The sequence below is a fragment of the Aythya fuligula genome, chromosome 24 (assembly GCF_009819795.1).
Source record: "Aythya fuligula isolate bAytFul2 chromosome 24, bAytFul2.pri, whole genome shotgun sequence".
Classification (NCBI taxonomy): Eukaryota; Metazoa; Chordata; class Aves; order Anseriformes; family Anatidae; genus Aythya; species Aythya fuligula.
The window spans coordinates 4,336,246-4,349,836 of NC_045582.1; the positions used below are offsets into that span (position 1 = coordinate 4,336,246).

Sequence of the window (13,591 nt, forward strand, 5' to 3'; positions counted from 1 at the left end):
AGCTGAGCTCAGCTCAGGAAAGCACATGGACACCGAAGGGGCTGTCAGAGCCAGGAACAAGCCTTCTCTGCTCAGCTACAGGCAGTTCCTGGGGGACTTGGAAAGGGTTGATTAGGATAGCGGAACAAAAGAAATACCCTGAGCTGGACACTAGTTGTACTCATGTGTTCCTACATGACTGAAAGAGAACAAGAACTGTCAGTGGGAAGCAGAATGAGGATACTCACAGGCTTATTGACTCAAGGCCCCTGCGGCTACCTGAGCACTCATCATGAAAAGCCTACTGATTTCACCAGTCTACCTCTGCTTTCCTGATGCTAGCTCAAAGCCACAACCTGTTCCACAAGGTGGAGCAGCAAATGACTTTCAAACTTCCTTGCATTTATCCTTAGCTGAATCCCACCACCAGTGTTGACTCGGTTGTCAGAATTGGTTATACCCTATTGGCCTTCTCAACAAAAACCCTGTAAGCCATCTCTCCCCTGTGCTACTTTATTCTTATAAAAGGCATTGCTTGCTGGCTTCCCATTTCTTTTAAAAGAGTCTCTGGTGGTCACCCCTTGCAGCTCTGGCTGAGATGACTCCTGAGTGAATCCTTGTGCCACGTAGAGAAAAGATGCAGGAATTGTGAGCACAATTCCACTTTCTGACCTGCATTAAAAAGCAATAAAAATAGGCATCATCCCCTCATCGCTCCTGCACTCCAGAGATGTCTTCAAAATGTTTCTTTTGTCAAAGTAGGGAAGGCAACTTTCCTTTCCTTACTCGTTCAGGCTGGTTTCCACCTACCAGGTTTCACCACCAGCTGTGTCCCACTTCCAAAGGTGGCTTTCCAGGTGGACGTTGAAGTCACACAGTGACACATCCACTAGTAAAAACCTGTACAAGCCTTACTCCAGAAAACAGCTTTCCCACATAGATCCACAGAGGGACAACCGATGTTACCCTTGCCACCCACCCTCCCTTTAAATTATTATGTCTTTATCTAGACACCTTCTTCTGACCTCTCCAGGCAGAAACTATCATGAAACACATGAAGTGGGAAATCTGACCTTGGGCCCAGGTGGGCAGGTAAGGAAACAGCCACCACCCGCTGTGGGGATTCACAGAGAGCTCTGAACCTTGCCAAAGGCGAGCGTTGTGTTCCTCTGTCCACAGTTCAGCCAGCACACTAAAGGCTTTAAGGCTATACAGCAACCACATACAGCAGAAGGAACCTCTGAACAGATGATATGACCTCAGGAAAGTTCGCACTGGGCGATTCACAGGGAACAAAGCATGCACGCCTCAAATTGAGCTGTGCTCCTAACAACCAAGCCCTCATTAAATACTGCACCCAGAGCAGTCTCAGAGCCTGCACAGGGAGAGAAGGCATTACAGCTTGGCAAAGGTGAAGTGAAAGGTTGTAAATGGAACAACATGTGCAGCAAGATGCTCACATGGAACACCAATGAAAAGCTCCACACTCACTTGGTAGGACAGACAGCCGGGTTCCTGAGCCAAAGGTCAGCTTGTTGCCATAGCCAGAGTCACACAGCATTTCCTCCCATTACAAAAAGCCCAGTGATCTTTGCCACAAGGTCACAGCAAAATCTGGGATCTGGTGTGGAGCCACGTGTTCCAACACAGACAAAGGGACAGCCGTCGGGGTCATGTTGGACCAACCTGGCACATTCCCGTCAAGCAAAGCCGATCGCTGGAGGTGGTCACCAGCTGCTATCAAACACCCAGGCACCCTGCAGCTCTCAACCACCCATGGAAAGGCCTGGCACAAAGCACAAAGCACGGCCATATGCAGCACTTACGTGACCTAACAGTAATTCTTGTTGCACAGACAAAGACAGGCTTATAGCCAGCAACTCCTGCGCTCACACAGCAACCCCTCAATCCACCAAAACATTGCCAACATCTTGGAGAAGAGCACTCACTTGGTTGGACAGAAAGCTTGGTCCCTGAGCCAAAGGTTGGTTTGTTGTATGCAGAGCCATAGCCACACAGTATTTCCTCCCATTGCAAAAAGCCCAGGAAGCTCCTGAAGAAGTGGCACTTTGGTTCAGGGTGGGGCGTAGCTGTGCAAAGGCTAGCTGGGTCACCAGAAGGGTGGGAAGAGGATGAAGAATGCTAGGCCAAAAGTGGAGGTTAAGAGTCTAGAACTGTGGGATGTAATAGAGCCCTTTACTAAAAGGAAACCCCAAATCTTTCCCTAGCCCTCTCCCCACAGAACTGCTGTGTTCTGGGTTAACTGAAAGCACAGTTACTTTTCCAAAAATTGCTTTTCCCACATTGTACACACTGTTGCAGGTCTCATTACTAAAGTGTCTCTGCCAGCCCTGCATGTGATCTCAAGCACAAAGCACCTGGAATCAGACCACAGGGGAGCTCCCTGACACAACAGGCTCAAGTGCAGGGACACTACCTGCAACAAAGTCCAACAAAATCGCATTGGGCGATTCACAGGAAACAAAGCGTACCCTAGCTCAATTGCACTTTTCAGAGGAGCATTCCCTGTGACCTATTTGGTAAATGTGACCTATGAGCGACAACTCTCACCTACAATAACACCTGCTCAGAATCATGGGGACCATGTGTGTGGCACTGCTTCTGTGCACTAAGCATGTGGAATTCCATCATGTCAGGCAATCCATGCGTATCACAGGAAGATGTGAGACAGTACTGCTGTTTCTGTCCCGAGCCATAGCCTGTCCTGAGAGAAAGCCATAGCCTGTCCTGGGAGAAAGCACATCACGGGTGGCCCCACAGCTGCAGAAGCAGTAGCTTTGAGAACCGCAGCAGACTGAGGCACATTCAGATAGCAGCTCAGAAACGGCTCTGCAAGAGCCATGAAATACATCTAGTCAGCAACTACACTAGCTTACAAAAAAAAAAAAAAAAAAAAAAAAAAAGAAAGAAAAAACAAGGAAAAGCTGGTCCTAGTACCTTCCTTTGCTACAAAGTGCTACGGTGAGCTCAGTGCTTGTACTCATCGTGTTTTACAGTTAGTGACGATCCATCACAGAACCTCATCTTTCCGACTCCTGCATTATACACTCACTTTGGGTTTTCTCCTGCCTCAGAACTCCAGGACTTGGCTCAGGCCCCTGCCTGCTGGAGTATGGGCTGTCCATGCCCACAAAGAAACCTCCCATGACATGCCTTTGTAAATACCTTTCCCACCATTCTGGGGACAAACTTCCACTCTTCCATCAATTCTTCCTGCAGCACCTTGCAGCTCTGCCATATCCAGAGAGAAGGCACAGACTTATGCACACTCATAGGAAACCAGACCACAACTTACACTCCAACATTACGATCTTTGATATTTCTGCCACATCCTACAAGGCTAACTAAGAACTGTAACAATACTCACCAGGCTTTACACAAAGCTTTGTTCCAGCTCCAAAGGTAAGCCTGTTCAAAACAGCACTCACAGCAACAAAGGCCATTACACAAATGGTCTCATCTACCCATAACAAGAAAGCCCTTCCCGTGGCTGGCAGAGACCCTTCCCAGCAACACACAGGTCAACATTTCCAAGGACATGCAGACCTCAAGATAAAAATTGCTCCAACCACCCAAAACCTCATTAAATACTGCACCCAGGATACTCTCAGAGCCTGCCCAGGGAGAGAAGGCATTTCAGCTCAGCAAAGGTGAAGTTAAAGGATGGAAATAGAACAAAATCTGTAGCAATGTTACATCTGTTCCATATGGAACACCTAAGGAAAGCTCCACACTTACTTGGAACAACGGACAGCCTGGTTCCTGGGCCAAAGGTCAACTTGTTGATGGTGCCAGTCACACAACATTTCCTCCCACTACAAAAAGCCCAGCTCGCTTTGCCATCACAAAGTCAAAAAGGCAGAGAAGGCATTTCAGCACAGCAAAAGTGAAGATAAAGGATGGAAATGGAACAACATCTGTAGCAAGAGTCACATTTGGAAAAACTATGGAAAGCTCCACACTCACTTGGTAGGACAGACAGCCTGGTCCCTGCACCAAAGGTCACCTTGTAGCCAGTGTCACACAGCATTTCCTCCCATTACAAAAAGCCCTGCCAGCTACCATTGGAGAACCTGCACCTCTCTCCAGTTCGTGGTTCTCTGACCTGACAAACCTTGTGCTGATCAACAGCTTGAGGAAGAGGAAGGGAAATCTGGGGAGTAAGAGACCAGCTCAGCTCAGCTCAGGAAAGGCCATGAGCACCCAAGGGGCTCTCAGAGCCAGGAACAAGCTCTGCTCAGCTGCAGAGAACTCCTGAGGGATTTGCAAAGGGCTGATTAGGATAGCGGAGCAAGGGAAATATCCCATGCTGGGGACTCCTTGTACTCACTGGTCTGCAAAACTAGGATTTTTCCGTGTCCCTTGAATCACTTTGTAGTTCTGCATGTTAACAGAATCCTTCACACCACAGCAAAAACCATCTGCTCTCTTGCCAATGACTCTACAAAAAACTTGAGGAAAGCAGATTCTTCCCATTAAAACCTTTGAACTGAAGCCAGGAGTATCTCCAGCCTTGACAAACCAGGACCTGGAAGAAGACAAGGAACGCCTGCACCTGTGCCATGATGGAATCTGACCAGCACTTTATGGATAAGGGGATCCCTTCTGGACACCTCCTCACTGGTCATTCAAACAACGTGAGCTGTTCCAGTATCACGGCATTTCTGATGTGTCCTTTGAGATAGGCATACATGTTCTTGCAGCTGAAACCAATGACGCTGCTTAAATGTGCAGGAGCAGAGAGTCTGCATAGGCTTTAGAAACAGCACAAAAGCAATCACATATCCCAGCTATCTGTAACAGTTGCCACTAGTGCAGTTTCAACACTGGCAGCTACAGCTAGTACAGGAACCAAACACGAGTTTCACTGCTACCAAGACCAATCTCTTCAGGGATCTCATTCACAAGGGGGAAGAGGATTGGGTGCAAACAAGAGCATTATCATTTTGGCCATGTTCTTCTGAACTCTCCATGCAGACACTATCATGAAACACATGAAGTGGGAAATCTGACCTTGGGCCCGGGTGGACAGGTAAGATAACAGCCACCACCCTCCGTGGGGTTTCACAGATAGTTCCATACCTTGCCCAAATGCGAATGTTTTTGTTCCTCTGTCAGTAGTTCAGCCAGCACACTGAAGGTTTTACGACTATACTACAACCACATACAGCAGAGGAAACCTCTGAACAGACAGTGTGACCTCAGAAAGATCAGTACTTGAGGATTCTCAAGGACCAAAGCATGCAGACTTCAAGTTGAGCTTTGCTCCAACCGCCCAAAACCTCATTAAATACTGCACCCAGGGTGCCTCTCAGAGCCTACAAAGGGAGAGAAGGCATTTGTAGCAAGAGTCCCATATGGAACACCTATGGAAAGCTCCACACTCACTTGGTAGGACAGACAGCCTGGTTCCTGAGCCAAAGGTCAGCTTGTAGTTGCCAGTCACACAGCATGTACTCCCATTACAAAAAGTCCAGCTCCCTTTGCCATCACAAAAGCAAATCCTCACCAAGAGGCAAGGAAACCAGTCTGACAATGCATAGTCCCTGGACCTCTGAGATCTTTAAGAGTATCAGGGACACCCTCCCCATCAGAGACCATTTGCCAGCCACTGCTAGGAGCCTTGTGCTGCTCCCAGAAGAGACCTTGCTATAAGCACCAGCATTCATTCTGCTTCCCACCTGCCCCCACACGCACAAACCCTGCTAGGACACTAGGACATACGAGAGACTCCCCACGGGGTCGCGGCAAAATCTGGGAGCTGGTGTGGAGCGACACGTTCCAACCCAGTCAAAAGGACAGCAGTCATGGTCATGTTGGACCAACCTGGCATATTCCCGTCAAGCAAAGCCGATTGCTTGAGTTTGTCACCACCAGCAATCAAACACTCAGGCACGCTGCTGCTATCAACCTCCCAAGGAAATGCCTGGCACAAAACACAAAGCACGGCCACAGCACAGCACTTACATGACCCAACAGAAACTCCCGTTGCACGTCCAAAGGCAGGCTTGTAGCCAGCACCTCCTGCGCTCACACAGCAACCCCTCAATCCACCAAAGCCATGACAACCTCTTTGCAGTGCTTGCTGTCCACAGACCAGCTGCACAGTGCTGAAGGTAACTCAGAGCCAGCTGCGTCCTGAAGTCAGGACCCCCCAGGCTCTCTGTGGGACCTAGAGCACCACAGGGCTCATGGGATAGGAAAATCCTTTTTGAGAAGACTGCTGCTTTTGTCTTGACTCAAAGCCTGACCTAAAGGCAAGCTGATTGTATGCAGCTGCACAGCTGCAGCATTACATGCCTGAGAGGAGAAGTGCCAGGTAGCCATTAACAGCTGCAGAATGGGTGGGTTTGCCCAACATGGAAGGAGAATACAAGGTGGTGGTGGCACTTACTAGGCAAAACCTGAAGTCGTGTTCCCTTCCCAAGTGTGAACTTGTCGTAGTTCACACAGTGCTTTTTGCCTCAACAAGAACTATATGCCCTTCCAACATCATCTGTTAAACAGGACACCTCTGTTCCTAGGGAGCCAAGCTCCTAGCATTGTCTGGTGGACACAACAGAAACATGTCAGCAGACAAGATTCTCTGTCCACTGGAGTGTTCTCTGTCCACCATTCAGTGGTGAACACTCCTGCCAAACCATGCACCACTCCACTTGTTGGGGGCAAGGAGGAGAAGTAGCAAAGAATGGCTTAGCTCAGGAAAGGACACTGTCAATAGGGGCTGTCTTCATCCCAAACCCTATCTTTCTGTCACATTACAGTTAAAAGGTGTTGAAGCAGCTTTGAGATGTTACAAAGACCAGCACCCACTACTTGCATGCACATTTTTTTTGCAGTGCTATTGCACAGGTTCACTGCAGCCTCCTTAAGAGCTTGAGGGACAAGGGAAGCATGACCCCAAAGAATCAGTTATCCAAGACACACATAGCCAAGAATGCTCAGAGTCATCGGAGGGAAAGAATCATACATGTAAGGGAGATTAGGTGCCATAAAGAACTGCAAGGAGCCCAAGGCATTGGGACATGTGGGGAAACCAAGTCCTCACGATGCCTGAAGAATAGCCCAGTTGCATTCCCAAAATTCGTCCCCACAAAACAACAAAGAACAAGGCAAAAATGAAGCCACTCATATTTTGAGGCACAAGAGCATGTTTCAATGGTGATTGTTCACTTGTGTGGGGATTTCATCAAAGACCATTATCTCAGAGACACCTTTGATAGCTTACGTTGTTCACAACAAATGAAATAGTGCCTACACTCTCCTTCCCCTCTGTAAGGAGGTGTGGATAACACATGGATGTCTACAGGATGAAACCCAGGATACATAGGGACATCTGACAAAGGAGAAACAGGAAAGCTGAGCACTCACTTGGTTGGACAGACAGCCTGGTCCCTGAGCCAAAGGTCAGTCTGTCATATCCAGATCCAGAGCCACACAGCATTTCCTCCCATTACAAAAAGTCCAGGCAGCTCCTAGAGAAGCAGCACTTGTCCTCAATGCTGAGCTGAACCTTGCCAAAGCTAGAAGGGGTAGAAAAAGGGTAAGATGGTGCTGAAGGATTCTAGGCTACAAATGGAGCTTAAGGGTCTGGTTTCGTGGGATGAAAACGGTCCCAAAACTGAGAGACAAACCCAAAACTCCCCCTCCCACTGTCTCCACAGTTCTTCCAGACTGTGCAAAAATCCCAGCTCTCATTCTCATCATGAACACAAATACAAACCAAGGAGTAAGGATGCCAGACTGACAGTGGTAAGGGAAGAAAAGAACAAGGCATGTAAGGGAGATAGCATGTAAGGGTGCAATAGCAAACTGCAAGATGCCCAAGGAACTGGGACATGTGGGAAAACCAAGTACTAGGAATGCTCGGACAATAGCCCAGTTGCATTTCCAAAGTTCTTCCCCACACACACGAATCAATGAAGAACATGGCAAAAGGGAGACCACTTCTTTTTTCAGCATAATTTGCTACTTACCTGGAACAACTGAAAGCACAGTTCCTTTCCCAAAAGTGACTGTGCGCGCATTTAACTCACTGTGGCACGTCTCATTACAAAAATGTCTCTGCCAGCCCTGCATGTGGTCTCAAGCACAAAGCACCTAGACTGAGGCCATGGCAGAGCTCCCTGACACAACAGGCTCAAGCACAGGGACACTACTTGCAACAAAGGAAAATCCGTTTCCTAGCTCACTTGCACTTTTTAGATCAGCGTTCACTGTGACCTTTGGTAGTCATTAAGCCCCACAAGCAACAACTATCACCTACAGTAATGCTTGCCCAGAATCAGAGGGACTATGTGTGTGGCACTGCTTTTGTGCACAAAGCATGTGGAAAACCATCATGCTGGTCAATCCATGCTTTTCAGAGGCAGCTGTGAGATGACAGGAGTGCTGTTTTTGTCCCAAACCAAAGCCTATCCTGAGGGAAAGCACATGACAGGTAGCCCTGTAAATTCAGAAGCTGTAGCTTTGAGAACCGCAGCAGACTGAGGCAAGTTCAGATGGCAGCTCATCAACAGCTCTGCAAGAGCTGTGAAAAATGCATTTAGTCAGCAACTACACAACCTTAAATAAAAAGACAAGAGTAGCATGTTCCTGGTAACCTCCTTTGCTACAAACTGCTACTGTGAGCTCAGTGCTTGTACTCACGGTGTTTTACAGTCAGTGACATTCCATCACTGAATCTCATCGTTCCAGCTGCTGCATCATACACACAAGATTTTCTCATTCCTCAAAATCCCAGGACTCAACTCAGACCCCAGCTCATCTAAGGCTGTACACAACCACAAAGCAACTGCCCCTGACTTGCGTTTGTAAACAGGTTCCCTCCGTTCCAAGGAAAAAATTCTGCTCTGCCAACTTTACTTCCTGCAGCACCTCTCAGCACGGCCATACCCAGAGAGAATGCACAGGCTTGTGCACATTCATAGGAAGCCTGACAAAAACTTACACTTCAACATTACTGTCTGGGCTATTTAAGCCTCTTCCTGCAAGTCTAAGAATTAAGTGTATCAACACTCACCAGGCTTTACACAAAGTTTTGTTGCAGGTCCAAAAGTGAGCCTGTACAAGTTGGCACTCGCAGTACCAAAGGCCATAACGCAGATGCTCTCATCTCCCCAAAACCAGACAGCCCTTCGTGTGGCTCGCAAAGATCCTTCCCAGCAACACACAGGTCACCCTTTCCCAAGGATATACAGACCTCAAAATGAGCTTTCTTCCTACCACCCAAAACCTCATTAAATACTGCACCCAGAGCACTCTCGGAGCCTGCAAAAGGAGAGAAGGCATTTCAGCTCAATAAAGGTGAAGGTAAAGGATGGAAATGGAGCAACATCTGTACCAAGAATCGCATATATAACATCTATGGAAAGCTCCACACTCACTTGGTAGGATGGACAGCCTGGTCCCTGAGCCAAAGGTCAGTTTGTTGGTGTAGTCATAGTCACACAGCATTTCCTCCCATTACAAAAAGCCCAGTGAGTTTCCCATCATACAGGCAAATCCCCGCGGGGTCGCTGCAACATCTGGGAGCTGGTGTGGAGCGATGTGTTCCAACCCAGCCAAAGGGACAGCAGTCAGGTTCATGTTGGACCAACCTGGCACATTCCCATCAAGCAAAGCCCATTGCTTGAGTTTTTCACCATCAGTGATCAAACACAATGGAACACTGCTGCTCTCAATCTCCCAAGGAAAGGCCTGGCACAAAAAACAAAGCGCGGCCTCATGCAGCACTTACATGACCCAAGAGTGAGTCTCGTTGCACAGACAAAGGCGGCTTAGAGCCAGTGCCTCCTGTGTTCACACCGCAAGCCCTCAATCCACAAAAACCTTGCCAACCTCTTGACAGTGATTGGCATCTTCAGTCCAGCAGCATAGTGCTAAAGGTAACTCAGAGCCAGCTATGTCCTGAAGTCAGGATCCCCCGTGCTCTTTGTGGGACCAAGAGCAAAACAGGGCAAATGCTATAGGACAAACCCCTTTTTTGAGGACTGCTGTAAAATGGGTATGTTTGCCCCACATGGAAGGAGACAACAAAGTAGTGGTGGCCCTTACTAGGCAAAACCTGAAGTCGTGTTCCACTCCCAAGGGTGATCTTGCCGTAGTTCACACAGTGCTTTTTGCCACAACAAGAACTATAAGCCCTTCCACATCCCTTAAGAGAGAGGAAACCTCTGCTTCTAGGGAGCCGAGCTCCTAGCATTGTCTGGTGGAAAAAGCAGAAACATTTCAGGAAACATCCAGATCCTCTGTCCACTGGATTGTCCTCTGTCCATCATTCAGTGGTGAACACTCCTGCCAAACCATGCACCACTCTACTTGTTGGGGTCGAGGAGGGGAAGATGGCAAAGAAGGGCCCAGGAGAAACCAGCTCAGGAAAGAACACTGTCAATAGGGGCTGTCTTCATCCCAAACCCTACCTTTCTGTCACATTACAGTTAAAAGGTGTTGAGACAGCTTTGAGATGTTACAAAGACCAGCACCCACCACTTGCATACACCTTTTTTTGCAGTGTTATTGCATAGCTTCACTGCAGCCTCCTTAAGAGCTTGAGGAACAAGGGAAGCATGACTCCAAAGTTGTCTGAAGCATCAGTTAACCAAGACACACGGAGACAACAATGCTCATAGTCATCGAAGGGAAAGAATCACGCATGTAAGGGAGATGAAGTTCCATAACAAACTGCAGGGAGCCCAAGGCATTGGGACATGTGGGGAAACCAAGTCCTAGGTATGTCTGGAGAATAGCCCAGTTGCGTTCCCAAAGTTCATCCCCACAAAACAACAAAGGACAGGGCAAAAATGAAGTCACTCACATTTTCACTCACAAGAGCATGTTTCATTGGTGATTGTTCACTTGTGTGGGGATTTCATCAAAGGTCATTATCTCAGAAACATCTCTGATGGCTAACATTGGCAACAACAAATGAAATAGTGCCTACACTCTCCTTCCCCTCAGTAATGAAATGTGGAAACCATATGGATGTCTATGGGGTTAAACCCAGGATACATAAGAACATTTGACAAAGAAGAAACAGGAAAGCTGAACACTCACTTGGTTGGACTGAAAGCCTGGTCCCTGAGCCAAAGGTCAATTTGCCATATGAAGAGCCAGAGCCACACAGCATTTTCTTCCATTACAAAAACCCCGGCAGCTCCTAGAGAAGCAGCACTTGTGTTCCAGGCTGAAACAAACTGTGCCAAGGCTAGGAGGGGCAGCAGAAGATGGGTTTGGTTCCTAGGTCACAAGTGGAGGTTAAAAGTCTGGCTTTGTGGAACGTAACGGAGCCCAAAACTGAAAAGCAACTCCCCAAAATCCCCATTCCACCTAACCCCAAAGTACTATTGGGCTGTCCACTGGCTTGCCAACACAAAGAAAAAGACACTTTGATTTTCGGCACTATTTTTTGCTTATGTGGAAGAACTGAAAACACAGTTCCTTTTCCAAAAGTGACTGTGCGGGCCTCGTAGAAACTGTGGCACATCTTATCACAAAAATGTCTCTGCCAGCCCTGCATGTGATCTCAAGCACAAAGCACCTAGAATCAGACCACAGGGGAGCTCCCTGACACAACAGGCTTAATTGCAGGGACACTACCTACAACAAAGTCCACACTGGGCGATTCACAGGAAACAAAGCGTACCCTAGCTCAATTGCACTTTTCAGAGGAGCATTCCCTGTGACCTATTTGGTAATTGTGACCTATGAGCGACAACTCTCACCTACAGTAACACTTGCCCAGAATCAGGGGGACCATGTGTGTGGCACTGCTTCTGTGCACTAAGCATGGAGAAAACCATCATGTCAGGCAATCCATGCATTTCAGAGGCAGCTGTGAGATGACAGTACTGCTGTTTCTGTCCTGAGCCAAAGCCTTTCCTGAGAGAAAGCTCATCACAGATAGCCCCACAGCTGCAGAAGCGCAAGGTTTGAGAACAGCAGCAAACTGAGGCACATTCAGATAGCAGCTCAGGAACAGCTCTGCAAGAGCCATGAAAAAATGCATCTAGTCAGAAACTACACAAGCTTACAAAAAAAAGAAAAAACAAGGAAAAGCTGCTCCTGGTACCTTCCTTTGCTACAAAGTCCTACTGTGAGCTCAGTGCTTGTACTCATCGTGTTTTACAGTTAGTGACGATCCATCACAGAACCTCATCTTTCCAGCTCCTGCATTATACGCTCACTTTGGGTTTTCTCCTGCCTCAGAACTCCAGGACTTGGCTCAGGCCCCTGCCTGCTGGAGTATGGGCTGTCCATGCCCACAAAGAAACCTCCCATGACAAGCCTTTGTAAATACCTTTCCCACCATTCCAGGGACAAACTTCTGCTCTTCCATCAGTTCTTCCTGCAGCATCTTGCAGCTCTGCCATATCCAGAGAGAAGGCACAGACTTATGCACAGTCACAGGATACCAGACCAAAACTTACACTCTAACATTACTGTCTTTGATATTTCTGCCTCATCCTACAAGGCCGACTAAGAACTGTAACAATACTCACCAGGCTTTACACAAAGCTTTGTTCCAGCTCCAAAGGTAAGCCTGTTCAAGACAGCACTCACAGCAACAAAGGCCATTACACAAATGGTCTCATCTACCCATAACAAGAAAGCCCTTCCCGTGGCTGGCAGAGACCCTTCCGAGAAACACACAGGTCACCCTTTCCCAAGGACATGCAGACCTCAAGATGAAATTTGTTCCAACCACCCAAAACCTCATTAAATACTACACCCAGGACACTCTCAGAGCCTGCCCAGGGAGAGAAGGCATTTCAGCTTGGCAAAGGCGAAGGTAAAGGATGGAAATAGAACAACATCTGTAGCAAGAGTCACATATGGACCACCAATGGAATACGCCACAATCACTGGGTAGGACGGACAGCCTGGTTCCTGGGCCAAAGGTCGGCTTGTTGAAGGATCCAGAATCACACAGCATTTCCTCCCACTACAAAAAGCCCAGCTCGCTTTGCCATCACAAAGTAACAAAGGGAGTGAAGGCATTACAGCTCAGTAAAGGTGTAGTTAAAGGATGGAAATGGAACAACATCTGTAGCAAGAGTCCCATATGGAAAAACTATGGAAAGCTCCACACTCACTTGGTTGGATGGACAGCCTGGTCCCTGATCCAAAAGTCAGCTTGTTTAAGTTATTCACACAGCATTTCCTCCCACTACAAAAGCCCATCTCACTTTGTCATCACAAAGGCAAATGCCCACCAAGAGGCAGGGAAATCAGTCTGACAATGCATAGTCCCTGGAACTTTACAAGGACTTTACAAGCTTTAGGCACACCTTCCCCATCAGAGACCGCTTGCTGACCACTACTAAGAGGTAGCCTGGTACCCTCTTTTTCTAGAAAGTGCTGCTGTGAGCTCAATGCTTGTACTCGTGATGTTTTACACTCAGTGACATTCCATCACTGAATCTCATCTTTCCAGCTCCTGCATTATACATGTACACACGGGGTTTTCTCTTGCCTCAGAACCCCAGGACTTGCCTTGGGACCCTGCCCAGCTGAGCATGGACTGTCCATGGCCACAAAGCAACCGCCCCAGCATGCCTTTGTAAGTAGCCTTCCCACTGTTCCAGGGACA

General features: G+C 47.9%; 1 protein-coding gene across 1 annotated transcript in view; it reads right to left on the reverse strand.

Annotated features, from left to right (window-relative positions):
* Positions 1–13,591, reverse strand: part of LOC116498355 (M1-specific T cell receptor alpha chain-like) — a 318,814-nt gene that overhangs the window by 38,383 nt on the left and 266,840 nt on the right. The window contains exon 3 of the mRNA XM_032202586.1: positions 11,056–11,131. Within this exon, the coding sequence (XP_032058477.1) occupies positions 11,056–11,131 (76 nt within the window). The remainder of the gene's footprint in view (positions 1–11,055; positions 11,132–13,591) is intronic.